We start from the raw sequence: 16,552 nt of genomic DNA, 5'->3' as shown, positions 1-16,552 counted from the left end.
AAAAAAGCTTCACTCTCTAGGCAACCTTATCCATCTTCATCAATCCAGCTATGATCTGCTCAGTAAACCATACTCAGGTGCCACACTCATCCTAGGTCTCTCCCTCAAATACCAGACTCTTATTTCCAATGACATACAGGACGCCTCCACCTGGAGGTCCCAAACTTCAAGATAAACTACAAGTGGAAGAGCTGGAACTGGAAATCAGTGAAATTAGAATTTTGTCTTCTCACACAACTGAGAATGTTTTACACTGAAATCAGGTAGCATCTCTCCCTGTCCGTCTTTACATCATGCAAAGATATGTGACAGATTATGACTGTGAAGCTAATCATGTGCTAAACACACAGTGGACCAAACAGCTTTGGAAATTCAACCTTGGCCCAGCTAGCAGTAGCAAATAATCACAAAGATTTCACAAAATCTTAATGTAATTAACAATCATAGTCAAAACGTGGCACTGCTATAGTAAAAGATTGTTTCTGAGGACAAATCATATAGTTAAACCCAGAAGGACATATTTATAAAATAAGTTTGCAGAAGAGAAAAAAATTAGACATCATCGCAGCAAAAGGGCACTGCCTCTGAGTCTCAGCTCACTTCACCCTGGTCAACCATAGAACCCTTTACCAATAGGCTGTGTTGTCTTCAGTCATATTCATTGCTGCATTTCTCTGTGCATGTTTTGATAAATGTACTTCATTTCCAAAATTAACACTTGGAAATGAAGAAAGTTTGCATAAACTGAATCATTGAAAAGCAGACAAAATGAAATATCATAAAAAACACCCCACATGAGCAATGATGCTGAATGTGAGGATGAGAGATGACATGATCCAATGTCATTTCTTTGGCCCCTCAAGTTGACAGACAAAACAAAGGCTGGATACAAGATATACCTGTAGGTATTTGTCTTTTTTTTTCTTAAAGACACCTTAAGAAAAGCAGTCAACATGTGAAAAGAAAAGCTGCCTACAAAAACATTTTCTGAGATGACTTTCATTCTGTAATTGAACTACTGGCTTTAAGACTTTGTTTCTTCAATAACTGCTCTCTATTGTCTTTGTTCAAGTACAATTTTCACTTTATTTTTACTTATCTTTTCTTTGTAACCACACTTAGCTTTATTAAAAAAAAAAAAACAACAAAGCAGTACAGTAAATATTTGTCCTTTGTGGTAACACAATGCCTAATTTAGTTCATCAAGGCTATCTTTCCATGACAGGTGACTGTTTTTGTGAGCATATGAAATGTACTCACAGTAAAGGGAATCTGGTGAGACACCTGGAAGGCAGAGGGAGAGCCACTTACTTAGCATGTCACTGCTTCAGACCAACCTTGATGTGACTGTGGAGCCACTCCTGGCCCAGGTGTTACTTGTGTTAATTCAGCCTCCCAATCACAGCCACCCCTTTCTCTTACAAAACATGACCTTTGCTGAAGGTAACAGGATACACTGTCAGGCTGAAAGGCCAACCCTCAGCCCCTGTGAAAAGGCCTTGAGAAACAAGCACTCTGCTAGTCTCTGGGAGAATCTGACAGGACTGGTACATTACCTGGATGAAATCAAGAAATGTCAGGGGCAGCGAGTCATCCATATGCCCAGTGTCTTTGGAGAAACAATTTAAAATTCTTCCTGTATGAAAAGGATATGAGAAATTACTCATTTCCCCAGACAGATCCTGTAAGAGGAATAATCCATGATCAAATCAAAACATTGTTAAATTATATATATTTAATATATTATAGATTCATATGAAACACACCAATGTCAGTGGTGAAGAAAGAGAAAATAGGATGATACCTAAAGAGAAGCAAAAATACCAAATGACCTTTCGTAGGAAATTCAAATTGAGGCATTGTTTTTTTAAAATAATTGGTGGGGGAAATCTCATGGCTGTATCAGGAAGGGTTGGTAGATTTGAGAAAGTTTCCTTCTTTTAAACCATCCCACTTGAAACACTTACCAAGTTCCAATTTGTTAAACTACCAGTTTCAAAATACTTAAGTTAATCCTGTTACTCTGATTTTGCTTTAGTTAAAAGCAAAATTATCAAATTAACTTTGATAAGTGATACTTTTAAAATAAATTTAACTGTAACTGCTCTAAAATTTTTTCCCTCAAGATGCTTCATAGAACTTCACATTGTGGGAAATCTGGGGAAATTGTGGATTCCTGCCATATCCAGGTTGTGAGTTTACTACCAGGGTGGAAGTGGAGTCGCTCAGTCATGTCTGATTCTTTGCGACCCCATGGACTGTAGCCTATCAGGCTCCTCCATCCATGGGATTTTCCAGGCCATAGTACTGGAGTGGGCTGCCATTTCCTTCTCCAGGGGATCTTCCCAACTCAGGGATTGAACCTGGGTCTCCCTCATTGTAGACAGATGCTTTACTGTCTGAACCATCAGGGGTGTACTGGGTATGATAAACATAATCATGCTTAAGTAACCAAGAAGACCAGAGGAATGGAGGCAGAAAAACTAAAATATCTATTAATGACTAAAAATCACTTATCATTACTAACTTTATTTACCTTCTTAGCATCCATGAAAACAGTATGTCCTAGAGGCTGTGGGTTTGGAAGGTAAGAGTTTCTAATAAATATCTAGTGTGAACTAAAAATGCCACCTGTCATATCAGTAAACAAAGGATGCTGAAGCCATAAGGACCCTGCAGCCATCTTCCGATGGTACACCCTGAGGAAACTCAGGATGAGTAAAATAGGATATTGACGCCAAGTAGCCGAGACGCATCTCAAAGGAATGATTTCAATAAGCCCAGACTCCTGCATCCTCCCATATACAGAAAAGTGCTAAATTCCCTAACTGGAAGAATCTGGTTTTCTTTTTATTCACAGAAATAGTTTGATGCTCTGACTACCTGGTCTTTGTTGCAAAAACTTCTCTATATCCTTCCTCCCCCTGCCTCTTGTCTCCTTGGAACAGTATCTGAGAGTCATCTCAGAGCCTGTGTCCTGGGCATAAATCCTTAGTTTTGTCCACAGAATAAAGCATAATTCTTAATTTTTAGGCTGTACTTTTTTTTTTTTTCAGTTAACAGTAGTCTTTTTATGATTAAATGTGAAGAAACTGAAGCTACACACACACACAGACACACACACACACACACATACATACACAGAGACTACTTTGATGCAGCAACTCTTGAGAACTATATTATCTAGGCTCCTGAACTTCTTTCATAATTGAGGCTTTGGGAAGACAGTCTACAGGTGAGATGCAGCATCTCTAGGTGCTCTTCCTGACCTCTGTCACAGGTGACTTCCTTCCAAGGCCCTTCAGACAAAGCCACAAAAAGACCGTGAATGACCAGAGGCTGGGGCTGAGTTTCCACTGCCACGATGTATGACTCTGCTGTTCTCCACAGGGCACCTGGCTCACTAGAAGCACAGAGTGAGCTGGAGCCACTGGAGGCTGTCACCCTTGGCCAGGCCAGCATTAGAGGCTGAGCCTGAACTTTCCTCTCTTAGACTTAGGAAATACAGACTCTAGAAACTGTCTTTTGGTGATACCTTTATAGGTATCAAGTAACAATTTTTCTGAGCCTCTATGAATGCCTGCTTTAGAGGGTGAATCTCAGGATTAAATTGGCTCATGCAGGTAAAAGAACCAAGTAATAATGCCAGGAGCATTAACAGGTATCCAAATCACCAAGGTGAAAGAATAACTATCCCTCTAGGTTCTTCAGGGGGAAGAATGGGGTGAAAGAGAGGAAAGGAGAAAGAGGAGAGAATGGAGGGGGAGGGAGGTACTCCCATTGAATGGCCATGGTGTCCAAGAAAAAATCAGGTTCCTCCTAACTGCTCTGGTTCACAATTTTCTACCTTTCCCACAAGACAAAATGTCATGAAAGACAACACTAGTATTCTGAGTGTCAAAATACAAATTCACAATAATCACATTTTAATAACTGAGTCCAGAATCTAAGGTGGAAATCAGTCACTTCTTACATCTTCCCTGCTTACTTATAACCAACTGTAATTTAAAACTTGGAAGTCCCTATCTCTAGTTTGGGCACTATTATTTTTTAAACAACCACAAAAAGGTATATTTATAGATCATAAAATACCAAAGTATATTTTTATTAAGGTATATTTTACATCTCATAAAATTTGCCCATTTCAAATGTATAATTCAATGGATTTTTGTAACTTTATTGAGTGATGTGACCACCACCAAAAATCAGTTTTAAGACATTTTTATGCCCCCAATTAGATCCTCTCATGCCATAGTAACACCCTGTTCCCACTCACAGATCAGGCAAACACTAGTCTACTTTCTCTATAAACTTGCCTTTTCAGGACATAACATACTAACAGAACTGTACAATTTGTAGTCTCTGAGTCAGACTTTTTCCACTTAGTGTAATATTTTTGAGGTTCACCCATGACATAGTGTATGTCTTTTTGAGCCCCATTCTTTACCACAAAAGTGGTGCTAGGCACCAGTCCAAAAGACGCCATATCAGGCCACAACTGACCTTGAGGGTAAGTAAGACAAGATATGTTATTTGAACACTCCAATACTGTGACCTTCTTTATATGCACCCACAATTAGCTTCACCCATGGTTCTAGGATCTAATTCCTTTGATAAAAATTATCTGTTGGTTTGACAGCCCTGCAGAGAGTCAGAAGCCAGGAGTGCTGGGTTGAGGCCAGGCTCTGAGTCCAGTAGAGCATAGAGGGGTGGGAAGAGCAAGAAAAGACCCAATGTCCTGGTAAGACATGGGATCTACATCCAACCAGCCTATTGAAAAAAGATCAGAGTCTCTCCAAAGGGGAAAGAAAACACACCTGTACTTCCAGGTACCATGCAAGGGAAAGGGGCAAAATTGGCCCAATGGATAAGTGTTCAGTGGATCCTGGAGGTGGGAGGTAGTTCAGGGGACTTCCTGTATCGTTCTACATAAACTAATTTACTAACTAGACTAAGAAAAGTAGTAGGAGCTGTAGAAGGCTGGGAGCTCCACAGTCTCTTTGTCTTTGCTGTTGGAATAGGTCATCAACATGGTGGCAGCTCAAAGAAATTGAAAGAGCAAAAAAAAAAAAAAAAAAAAAGAAATTGAAAGAGCAACAGAATTAGGAAACACCAAGTTCTGGTCCTCCTTTGACCCTCAGCAGCAAGAGGCCTTAGGCAACTCATTCAACCTCCACTGAGAGTCAAACCCCTTTTCTGTAAAAGAGAAATTATAACATTCACAGAATAAAAAATTATGATTATGCAGGTATCTTCTAAATTATGAAGTAGCCCACTTTTGAAAGGTGTTGTTCATATTGTCCTCATGGGATTTTAGAGTTTAAAGGGACATGAAAAGTCACCAGGGTTAGCAATTTCCAAACTTTTTCCTGTGAGGCATCTGAAATTCAACAGAGGTCCCCTGGAGAATGAGGCAGAAGAGGACATGAAGGACAAGACACCCCATCCATCTCTCTCACTGACTAGCCCATACTAAACAGAACCCCTTACAACCATATGGACATTCACATAGAGTAGGCCTTTGAAGAAAGGGTTCTGCAGCTAACAGAAATGTTCAAATTCTTTCATAAATCAGACTTCCAGTGATGGAGAAGACAAGGTCCAAACTTTCTCAGGGTGATGCAACAATATTTTATCATGGGCTGGGTGCTACTGTCGAGCCATCCTGAGATCTTCACCAACCAGAGAGAGGAGGCATGGAAATCCCACTTTTCAGGGCAACTTCCTGCAAAATCCCTTGCTGTCTCTTATTTTTTCCTAAGGATAGTGCCTTGACAATTTTTTCCCTATTCTCTTTCTAAACTTTCTTGGCTGCCCTACAGAACATCTTACATTTAGCATATCACAACTACCCACACCCAACTTCACAAGCTCTGCCTTAGGCCTCTGCCCAAATTGCCAGCATGAAAACCTTTTATGCACTTTTGATTTCTCTTGATTTCACGTAATTATCAACAGGCCTTAACTTGTCATTTAAAATAATTTCATTTAAAGCCTCCTTTCTTTATTAAATCACATATATCATGTTTTTAAGAATAGTGAGGAGAGAAGAGAGGAAGCCACTTTACCTCCCTTTCATCACTCCTGATCTCATATCCTTATTCTGATCAGGGGCCCTCCTGTCTTTTCTATTCACCCACTAAGCAGGTCCTCAGTCTCCACCTTATCTGTTCAGATTCCAGCCTTAGCCCTTTTCTCCTCCCTGAGACTCTTGTTGACAAATGTAGCTCCTGGGAATCTACCACTCCCTAGAATTATTTTATCTTTAGTGGACAGGCTTGGAATAATGGTGTTGGCCTCTCAGGAACCCTCCACATCCCTGGCTATTGCTAAATGATCAAAAGTGCCCAGGGAGTCCTAATCCAAGATTAGCCACCAAGTCATTCAGATCTGCCATCTCACGAACTATGAAGAAGTAGTTCTCCTGCCAGGAGAGAAGCAGGAAAGTGGATCGGACCCACCAAACCCAGAAAAGGTGAGAGGCAAAGGGACTTGAGAACATGCACAAGCCCTGTGACAATGGCCCCGGCTCCCAGGAGGACCTCGGCTGCCATCCCCAGATATAGGACAGTCAGCATCCCTCCAGCTCCATGAGACACCCATTTTCTTTTAATCGAACCCTCCTCCTCTGAACTAACCTGGGTAGATTCTGCCACTAGAAACCCAAAAGCCTGGACTAGAACCGTCATCACAGGAGTAACAAGAGACCTGCTTACCAAAATTAGTCAGGGAAAAGACAGATTTCATTAAAGTTAAAATTTCAAATTGCTAAGTACCTTTTAAATAACAAAACTTACATTAGTCATTTTACAGAACCTTTTTGATGAAAATAAGAGAGTTCTGTTATGTTTTTATTTGTTCTTTTACCTTATGGTTTATTATAGAACATTGAATACAGTTTCCTGTGCTATAGAACAGGATTATTTTAAACAAAATGCACACAGCATAAACACAATTTTTCTTGACAATCCAGATCTAATATTTTGAACACCAATGAGTTAACTGGTTCTAAACATGGCAATGTCCTTTGGGGTTACTTAAGATTATTTAAAATGCACTCCAGTCCACCCATCCAACTATGATATATATATTTTTAATTTATAATACTGTGCTTTCAGCTGATACATTTTGCTGTTGCCCAGCACCTGCCTCCAACCTCTGTTCCTCCATTTTTACTTTTAGTGCTGAGGACTGAGGAGACCCTGCAACCCAGTGGGACCTAAAATAAGACCAGACACTCTTAGCAAAGACATAAGCAATTCTCACTTTCAAAGACATCCTGACTCTTTTTGAAAATGAAGAACATGCTTCCAGATTCTGCCTGGAGTCTGAGTATTTCTCAGAACATATCATAGTATAATCTATTTGGTGGTCTAACTACTTTTCAGGTTTATTCGTCTTGAGTTCACAGCTAGATTATACACCCTTTGTAAACATGGGCCACATTTCACATAAAATTTATAACAAAGTGCACAGTGCCAGGCAGGGTGGAGAGTGCTCAATAGGATTTACTCATAAAACCCCATAAACCCAGTGGCTTTCCAACTTTCTTTTTAAGTTGGGAAACCTTCTGTACAGATGGACTCATATAAAAACATAAAACAAATACAAAAATGATTATTTAAAATTGGTTCTTCATGAGGAGAGACTATAAGACCTAGAATATACTCAGTGACCATTTTGCTACACATCAATCAGGGGACACAATTATTGGAAAGATTAATTCTGATCATGACAGAGTTCATCAACATCTAGTCATCTTCAATTTATAAATACATGGGGAAAACTACCAGTTTGCAGAAGGTTCCTGTGGATCCAAGCGAAGTTAGCCTCTTACAGAGTTATTGCTCAGTCACCTCTGACTCTGCAATCCCATGGACCATAGTCCACCAAGCTCCTCCCTCCATGGGATTCTCCAGGCAAGAATACTGGAGTGAGTTGCCATTCCCTTATCCAAAAGATCTTACTGACTCAGGGATCGAACTTGAGCCTCTCACATCACAGGCAGATTCTTTACTGTCAGCCACCAGGGAAGTCCACTTAGAGTTATTGAAGTTAGCCTATTATAAGTCACCAAATGTCCACTGTAAAACTATAGAGCTAATTTCATTGAAGAGGATGTTTACATTCACCAATCTTACATTTTCATTAAGTTTTCCTTACCATTTTAGGTAAACCTCAAAGTATAGGCACATGTCAGAATTCTGTGATCCCAGAAATGGATGGGAAATGAAAGATAGTAACCCACAGCCTGTCTCAGGTACAGATTCATTATAAGAAGTTCCTTCCTAATGAACAACCTACCTTAATGCTAGGTAACACAGCCAACATTTTAGCAACCAGTCAACACTGATTTATGTTTGCATCAACTGTAGTGTGTTTCATATGCCTCTGCAAAGTGAACATTCATTTATCTTCCCACATATATATGAACTGGAATAAAAGTTTATATGCTTCTATATTGAGATTTTCCCTGGTAGAAGACATCAGGAAAGCTTTTTGTAGAAGATGGATCAACGTGCACAGTGATTTTCTTATAAGAATCTCCTCCAATTTCAAACATCAAATGTAATCAGGTACTTAATGTATTAGCAAGACATGTTTGCTAATAAGCTTGGTGTCTGACTTACCTATTGGATTTCTATCAAAGAACAATACTGGAGCTTTCAAAATAGACTCCAACATTTCATTGTGCAAAGTTTGTGAAGAATTAACAAGCATGTAGATTAACAACAGAGATCTTGTGATGCTGAAAAGGCCGGTAGCTACCATTAAACCTGAAATAAAAAACATCACTCAGAACGTAAGATCTCTGCCTTTGCTTCAGTGATGCTAAAACATGTCAGACACTTTATAAAGATATTATATGTTGTATTCTATAAATATAATTTATATGCAAATTCATATATAGAATAGATGTGTATATATACAATAGATTCTGTAAGAGTTTAATTTATAAAGAAGAATATAAAAATTACTATGTTTTCTCATTAAATAGAAACCACATGGGGAAAAGATCAGGTATAAACTACAATTTCATTCTAGGCTTTCCTAATACAATTACAAGTTTTAATAAAAACTCAGAAGAAAGAAAATTATATCAATAAAAGTAGTTGATCTTCTGTTGCTTCTATTCAAATCTTATAAATTGCGTGTCCCTCAATCTAAAATTGAGGAATGTTTTAGTACCAGCTTAAATTAACAGCGAACAGGAGAAATGATTTATCATTTCCTTGGAAATGTGTAAAGTAGCTATCTCCATGCCCAAATAGCTGTAAGGACTGTGAAAATATTGCATTAAGTTGCAAGCAGAAAATCTCACAAATAATTGCAAGAAAATACAAATTATATTTTAACATGACATAATTAATCTAAACAAGCAACTAATCTCTTAAGTGTTTAATAGAAACATGAAGTATTTGGAAATGAACATAATCTTTTAAACATATTTTATTTAGTGACACAAACAGTGCCCCCTATGCATATAATTTTTTTTAAATTTGTGATTTTATATATTTAACTAATTTTAATTGGAGGATAATTACAACATTGTGATGGCTTTTGCGATACATCAACATAAGTCAGCCACTGGTATACATGCATCCCCCTCAGCATATAAAAATTAAATTAGCCCTTCTAGAACTTCCCTGGTAGTGCTGTGGATAAAAATTTGCCTGCTAATGCAAGGGATATAGGTTTACTCCCTGCACTGGGAAGATTACACATGCCACAGAGTAACTATACTTGTGCCACAACTACTGAGCCTGCATGCTCTTGGGCCTGTGAGTCACAACTCCTGAGCCTGTATGCTGCAACTACTGAAGCCTATGAGCCTAGAGCCTGTGCTCTGCAACAAGAGAAGCCACTGCAATCAGAAGCCCAAAACTTAAACAGAGTAGCCCCTGCTAGTGCTACTAGAGAAAGCCTGCACAAAGCAATGAGGACTCAATGGAGCCAAAATTAAAAGTATATAAGTTTTTTTTTTTTTTTTTAATAGCCCTTCTTAAATCTCTTGAATTCACAATGCTAAGAGTGGACATGACTTCTGTAAGAAGTATTCCATCAAGTACTTTTTTTTTTCTCCTTCAGCTGACATATGACTTCAGCTCTGATAGTTGCTCAAATTCCTGGATTCCATCTATGGGTATTTGTCTTATCCCACCATCCTATATGAATGCATAATAGAATCCCTTCCTTTCTTTTCTAAGTCCCCACAGTCCACCAATTCAGAAGATAAACAACAAATGGATTTATGTTTCTTAGCAAGAGATCAACATAATAAACACTGGAGAGGAGTGTGACCCATTTCAATGAGTGGGTTCTTATAAAGATATCACACTCTGTGGAAAGCTTGTATGAAGGTTTCCCATGGGAATATTAATATTTTAGATGAGACTTCCTTTAAAAACTGTGTAGTACTACATATATATATATATATATATATACTAAGTATATATATATATATATATACTAAGCACTCTTTTGAAAGTAGAAAGCTGTGTTAATATAAGTCCGGCAAGCCTCTAAGTTAATCACAGTTGCAGACACAATAAAATTGTGATCTCTAAGTAAGAAAGAGAAGGAATCTTAATTCCCAGACACTGGATTTCCCCTACTTAGTTTCCCTCTTAAGCAATTTGTGAAGCTCAAGAGATGAGCAGTATGGTGAAGGGGAGCTTTGCATACCTGTGAAGAACTAATGCTTTCATCTGGGTGCCCATGCTGCCAGAGGATTTCGCCCAAGTTCAATAAAAGCCAAGGTTTATTTAGACAGAATTGAAACAATCTAAAGCACAAAGTGAGGATCAACTTCTAATTCCCTTGTCCATCCATATAGCCATATGTGTGTCCCTAGTTGCTCAGTTGTGTCCAACTCTTGCAACCCCACAGACTGTAGCCTGCCAGGCTCCTCTGTCCATGGGATTCTCCAGGCAAGGATACTGGAATGGGTTGCCATTTCCTGCTCCAGGGGATCTTCCTGACCCAGGAATCAAACTCGGGTCTCCTGCATTGCAGGCAGTGTCTTTACCAACTGAGCCACGAGGGGGTAAGATTTAGCTAAAGCACCTACTAGAATACACAATAGCTACATATTTCCAGTGGCTGATTTTCTCAATATGCAATTCTGGTGTAACTTCCAAAATCCAGTACTGAACAAATTAAAAGACTTCATTCAACCTCTTTCTTCTAGTAGATTTAAAAAATAATTATTCTAATTAATTCATGGAGAAGCTGCAACTCAGACTTTTAACCCACTAAGATCTTATTGAATTACTCCTGGAAGCCCTAGTTACTCACACAGGCTCACTGTAAGCACTTCAGATAGAGCAGATTACTCAACTTTACCTGAATAAGTTCCTAAGTACCAGTCAGGATCAGGCATCACAATCATGTTTCCTTGTCTGAAGACCATGGCATATAGAGTACTCTTTTCATTTGCCCTATGGAATGGGAAAGGAAAAAAAAATAGTATGTTATAGATAGAATTTAGACAAACACACAAAAAATTGTCAATATGAGAGATATGTTTCATGCTGAAAAATCATTCCCAGCTCATAATGCCCTGTGTCCATCTACCTTATAAAAATTCTATTTGAATCATGTCTTCTGGTTCTCAAAATTGTCTGTCAGGAAGCTCCTGAGGGTCAAACATGGGGAGAGACCATGGGAGGGTCACATGCCACCAGCAGGAACTTTAGTTTTTCTTCAGGGAAACAACATGAGGGTCAGAGGAGGAGACTGAACAAACCCCACCTCCCCATCCCAACTGTGGGAAAGTGAGGCTTCATGTAGATTTCACAGCACTTTGGGTCAGACCAGGAATTACTCACCAGTCTGCAAGCCACCAATCCTGCAGGACATAGGCAACCTGGAGCAGGAGACAACAGTCACTCACACACTGATATTACTGAGCCTCACACCCCGCTCACTAGGATGGGGGACAGAAAGTCTCCAGAACACAGACGGTTCTTCTGGCTCAGGTCTATGCCAAGCCCCACACCCCAAATGACCACAGGTCAAGGGAGGGCATGCTACATTTTAAAACCTTTAAAAGATACCCCCTTTTCCCTAGAAAACTTTGCTCTCCACATATAATGTATTTCAATGTGAGTCCAAGTGGATAGCAAAACACATCAGTACAAATGTTGGGATTCTTCCAAGGAAAAAAGCTTGACAGGTACAGCAATGATCAGTTTTCAGTGTCAGCTTGGTGAAGTCAGTCTCCAGTGATTCAACAAAACACCCATCTAGATGTCCCTGTGAAGTGTGTTGTGGATGTGGTTCACATCCATCATCAGAACTTCAGTAGAGGAGATCACCCTAAAGACTGTGGTGGCCTCATCCAGTCAGATGAAGGCCTTAAGAGCAAAACTCAATGCTTCCTATTCCCGGAGGAGGACGAAATTCTGCCTCAAGACAGCAGAGTCAGCTCCTGCCTAAGGTTCCAGGCTGCAGGCCTGCTTTTCTGATTTCAGGTTCACCTAGCAAGATCCCATAACCTCATGAGCCAAGTCTTGGAAACATATCTCTTAATATACATATTAAAAATAATAAAATAAACATATTATCAATTAGCACATAAGTATCAAGCTGAAAGCACAAACCAAAATAAATGTTATTTACTTGAGCTGCAATATTTATTAGAATAAGGAAAATGATGATGAACCAGTGAGCACCGGCTCTGAAGCAATTTTTGTAGATCTTAAAACCAACCATTCTTATCGAACAGCTCTCCAGTGATGGTATAGCCTGTATATTCTCAGTCTGGGAGGGGAAAATAGCAATGAGAGACAAAATTTTAAATAATGAACCCCCAAGTTTCAAAAGTTAAACAATGCCATCCATTGCAAAGCTATAGGAAAATGGATTAATCTCATACAGTTGCAGGAGTGCAAGATGGCAACACCTCCTACAAAGAAGGGTGTGGGAATATCTAGTGAAACCATGTGTGCATTGACCCTCAGATCTAGCCATCCTATTCCTAAGAATCTGGATGGTACGGGGAGCGGGGAGGGAGGTGGGTTCAGGATGGGGAACACATGTATACCTGTGGCAGATTCATGTTGATGTATGGCAAAACCCAATACAATATTGTAAAGTAATTAACCTCCAATTAAAATAAATAAATTTGTATTTTAAAAATTTTAAAAAGAAACAAAAAACATCATTTGCATAAAATTATTCATTGCTGAAGGGCTTTGCTTAAAGTTGATCATGACTCTCAGCACATGCACAATATACTTTATTCAAGTATAAGTGTAGAAGCTTGTTCCAAAATAATACACAAAATTATATGGAGCTAATGTATATATCTAGATTATTTGTGTCACTCAAGAATGGAAGCATAAAATGTACCTGGGTCTCAAAATATTAACCTAATACAGTAAACTGAGTTCACATAGAGAATTGGAGTAATGTGAGTTTGGATCTCAGGGGACAAGAATATGATCAGAATTTATTTGGTTCCTGAAATTCAGAGAGTGATTCCTGAGTGTAGGGATGTGAGGAAGACTAATCTGAACACTTATCAGAATCATCCAGGCTCCTAGGTCTGGATAGTGAGGATTTGTATATAGAGGAATACCTGTGTATGTTTTTAAGGAAGATCTAGTGTGTTTCTGTCTGGAGGACTTAAGATGCATTGTAGAATCGTAGGAGCCTAGGATGTCCTCAGCTCTGTCCTGATCACTGAAGATTGAAGGTGGATAAGATGTGGTTCTTGGTCTTGAAGGATAAGAAAGGAAGATGAGACTAACTCCAAAGTGTCTGCTGAGTGATGGGTCCTTTGCAACACGCTAACTCTGACCTATCACAAACCATCTGATGATGGAACAAAATACTACTATTAGTCACCTGCAGGGCCAGAACATTCCTACATATAGATAAAGTAGTTGATTCAGTGTGGTCATAGAAGGACTCACTCTAAAGGGGTCTTCACATTAAACCTCTGGATGTATAAGGGAAGCCAGAGGCCACCAGAGTGAGTAGGCTATAACTACAGTAAATTGAAGGGTTTTCATATCATTATGAGCCACATAAGCTCAGGAAGTCATAGCAGTGCACCTGCTGCTGATCTCCATAAGATCCTCCATCCTACACCCAAGGGACAACCCCAAGCACGGAGCAATTTAATTCTACCAAGTCCATGGAATAAGGCCTTGGAAACTTAGGATCTACTTTGGGACAAACAAAGATGTCATGAGAGAAGCAGACTGAAGGTCCACAAGGCCACCAAGAGGAGACAGACTAGGGCATGTTGCAGGATGAGAAACTCACATCTTTGTCTTCTGGAGTTGCATCTTTCAATGAGGAGCTGGAAGGCTGTAGTGACTAAACTGAAGACTCAGAGGAGGACCAGTTCCTCAGAGTGGGAGTTCCTGGACCTGGAGATGGTTCAGCCTCCTCATTCTCCTTTTTCAAAAGAAGATCTTCGAAATCTATCCCAGGTTTTGGAAATTCAGCATAAATTCCCTTTTGCACCATTCTGCCCTAAAATAAAGAATTTGAGAGGAATACATTTGCATTTGAAAATATTAATGTAGTCTAAATACTAATCAAGAAAAGTTAACTGGGTTTAAATTACAATTTTCCTAAGAAAATGATCTTTAGGAATGGAATTCTGGCTGACAATTCTAGCTCAGTTCAACTCAACACAGAACTGAGCATTCTGTTCTCTGACAAAACCTGTGTTAGGTTTTGAGGAATATGAAAAAAAAATGTGTGCTTGTGTGTTAAAATGTAGGCCATTAATATAGTTACCCTGGGCACATATGAAAGAAGCATGGAGGTTGGTGTGAAGATCAGCAAAGTCACTATAGACAACATCGAAATTGAGAGAAGCCTTGTGTGAGAAGCAGAATTTTAAAAAACAGTCAACTGGGAAGGATATTCCAGGAAAGAAACTTAAAATTAACCCAGAGGTGGACACAAGCACATCTCCATAGGTAAGGGTCATTCATCAAACATTCACTGACCACTGTCACTGTTATGATATCATGTGTCCAGCTGGAATAGGATGTATAGGAACCAGCTCTGGACAGAGAACCCATGAGCTGTGTCTTCACGGCCTTTACAACTATCCCACACACTCAGGAAGTTCCAAACTGAAAATTCAATATTTCACCTTATAAAATAGCTCATAAACAAGAAGGCCATGAGACTGGTGGCTCTAATGTCTTGGAAGCCCATGCCAGTAAACCAAAACCTAAACCACAATCGATGCACTCAGATACAAGAAAAATTAAGAACAACCAATCATAAGAAGCCAACCCAACTTCCCTAAATCAGGCAACTACCAAAGCTACAGCCAATCTAATGTTCTTTAAACATGTGTGACACATCATTGCAGTTTCCCTCTCTTACAAAGTTATAGAAAATAATGTGCAATATTTTCACTATTTTCTGACTCCATGAATCAAAACTTGGCTGATTCACTCAGAGGCAAACAAAATATTAGGCAAAACCCCAGGATGAAAAAGTAACCAAAGGAGGGCATATCTGGCTGAGGCAGGTCAGGTGGAAAGAAGGTGGCTCAGCATCCTCACTGGTAGCCATGTCATTCCACACCCTGAGGTGATGCCCTGGGAGAAGCCCAATGAAACCTTTGGGCAGCATCTGATACTGCAGAGTTATTTATTCATGATACACTGTGTCTTGTTCTACTTGGGAGGCAAAAGTCATACACCTTTTTAAAATGAGATTAACACTTTCTATTTTATATCTATAAGATGCAAAAGGAAATGACTAGTGTTATAAAGATAGCAATTTCACTCAGCAGCTAAGGACTAACAATTCTGAAGGGGTTAGGGGGGTAGTCATCCACTCTCTGCTGTTAGAAAGGGACTAGACAAACAGGAAGGATAGACTCCAACTCATCCAGGGGTGCTCACCAGTGGACAAATTGTTCCAATAGTACTAAATGTGGGGATGGTGTCATCAAAAGAAGCAATCAGAAAATACCAAAACATCTATGGATGGGCTAAATAATACTACCAATGTTGGGGTTTTACATACTACTATCACTCCCTCTGTATATGGAATTAACTGCTTTCAAGCTTGAGAAATCTGAAACCCCTATTGCTGAAGGAGTGGGAAAGAGTCAACACATGGAACTGCTTCTAGAGAAGTAGAGGTGCTGTATTTTAATAATCTAACTTGGAGCAGAAATTCATCTCATAAGTGAGAAATCTAAAGCCTGTTGGAACAAACATGGGTTAACAAAGGAGGTGCTGAGGTACAGAGGCAAACAAGCCAGGGACTGAAGCATCAAACAACCACTAGGTCTGAAAACTTCTAATCTTCAGCCCACCCTCAATTATATCAGGTGCAGTGGATTGCATGGTGTCCCCGTTAGAAGATATGATCAAACCCTAAATATGACACTGGTGAACATGATATTATTTAATGGAAACAGAGTCTTTGTAGATGTAATGAAGTTAAGATGAGGTAACACTGGAGCAGAGCAACCCTAAATTCAATGTGACTGACATTCTTATGAGAAGAGAAGAGACCCAGACTGACATGGGGACAATGGCCATGTGACAAGAGAGGC

At 39.3% G+C, this 16,552-nt stretch overlaps 1 protein-coding gene across 1 annotated transcript in view; it reads right to left on the bottom strand.

The window, feature by feature from the left end:
- LOC128057592 (ATP-binding cassette sub-family C member 4-like) overlaps positions 1-16,552 on the bottom strand; it is a 194,550-nt gene that overhangs the window by 116,290 nt on the left and 61,708 nt on the right. The window contains 6 exon segments of the mRNA XM_052650041.1: positions 1,557-1,636; positions 8,631-8,777; positions 11,347-11,441; positions 11,832-11,869; positions 12,625-12,765; positions 14,278-14,490. Coding sequence (XP_052506001.1) covers positions 1,557-1,636; positions 8,631-8,777; positions 11,347-11,441; positions 11,832-11,869; positions 12,625-12,765; positions 14,278-14,490 — 714 coding nt within the window.

The sequence above is a fragment of the Budorcas taxicolor genome, chromosome 12, assembly GCF_023091745.1.
Source record: "Budorcas taxicolor isolate Tak-1 chromosome 12, Takin1.1, whole genome shotgun sequence".
In the NCBI taxonomy this organism is placed as follows: domain Eukaryota; kingdom Metazoa; phylum Chordata; class Mammalia; order Artiodactyla; family Bovidae; genus Budorcas; species Budorcas taxicolor.
This window is presented reverse-complemented; position numbering and strand designations above follow the sequence as displayed.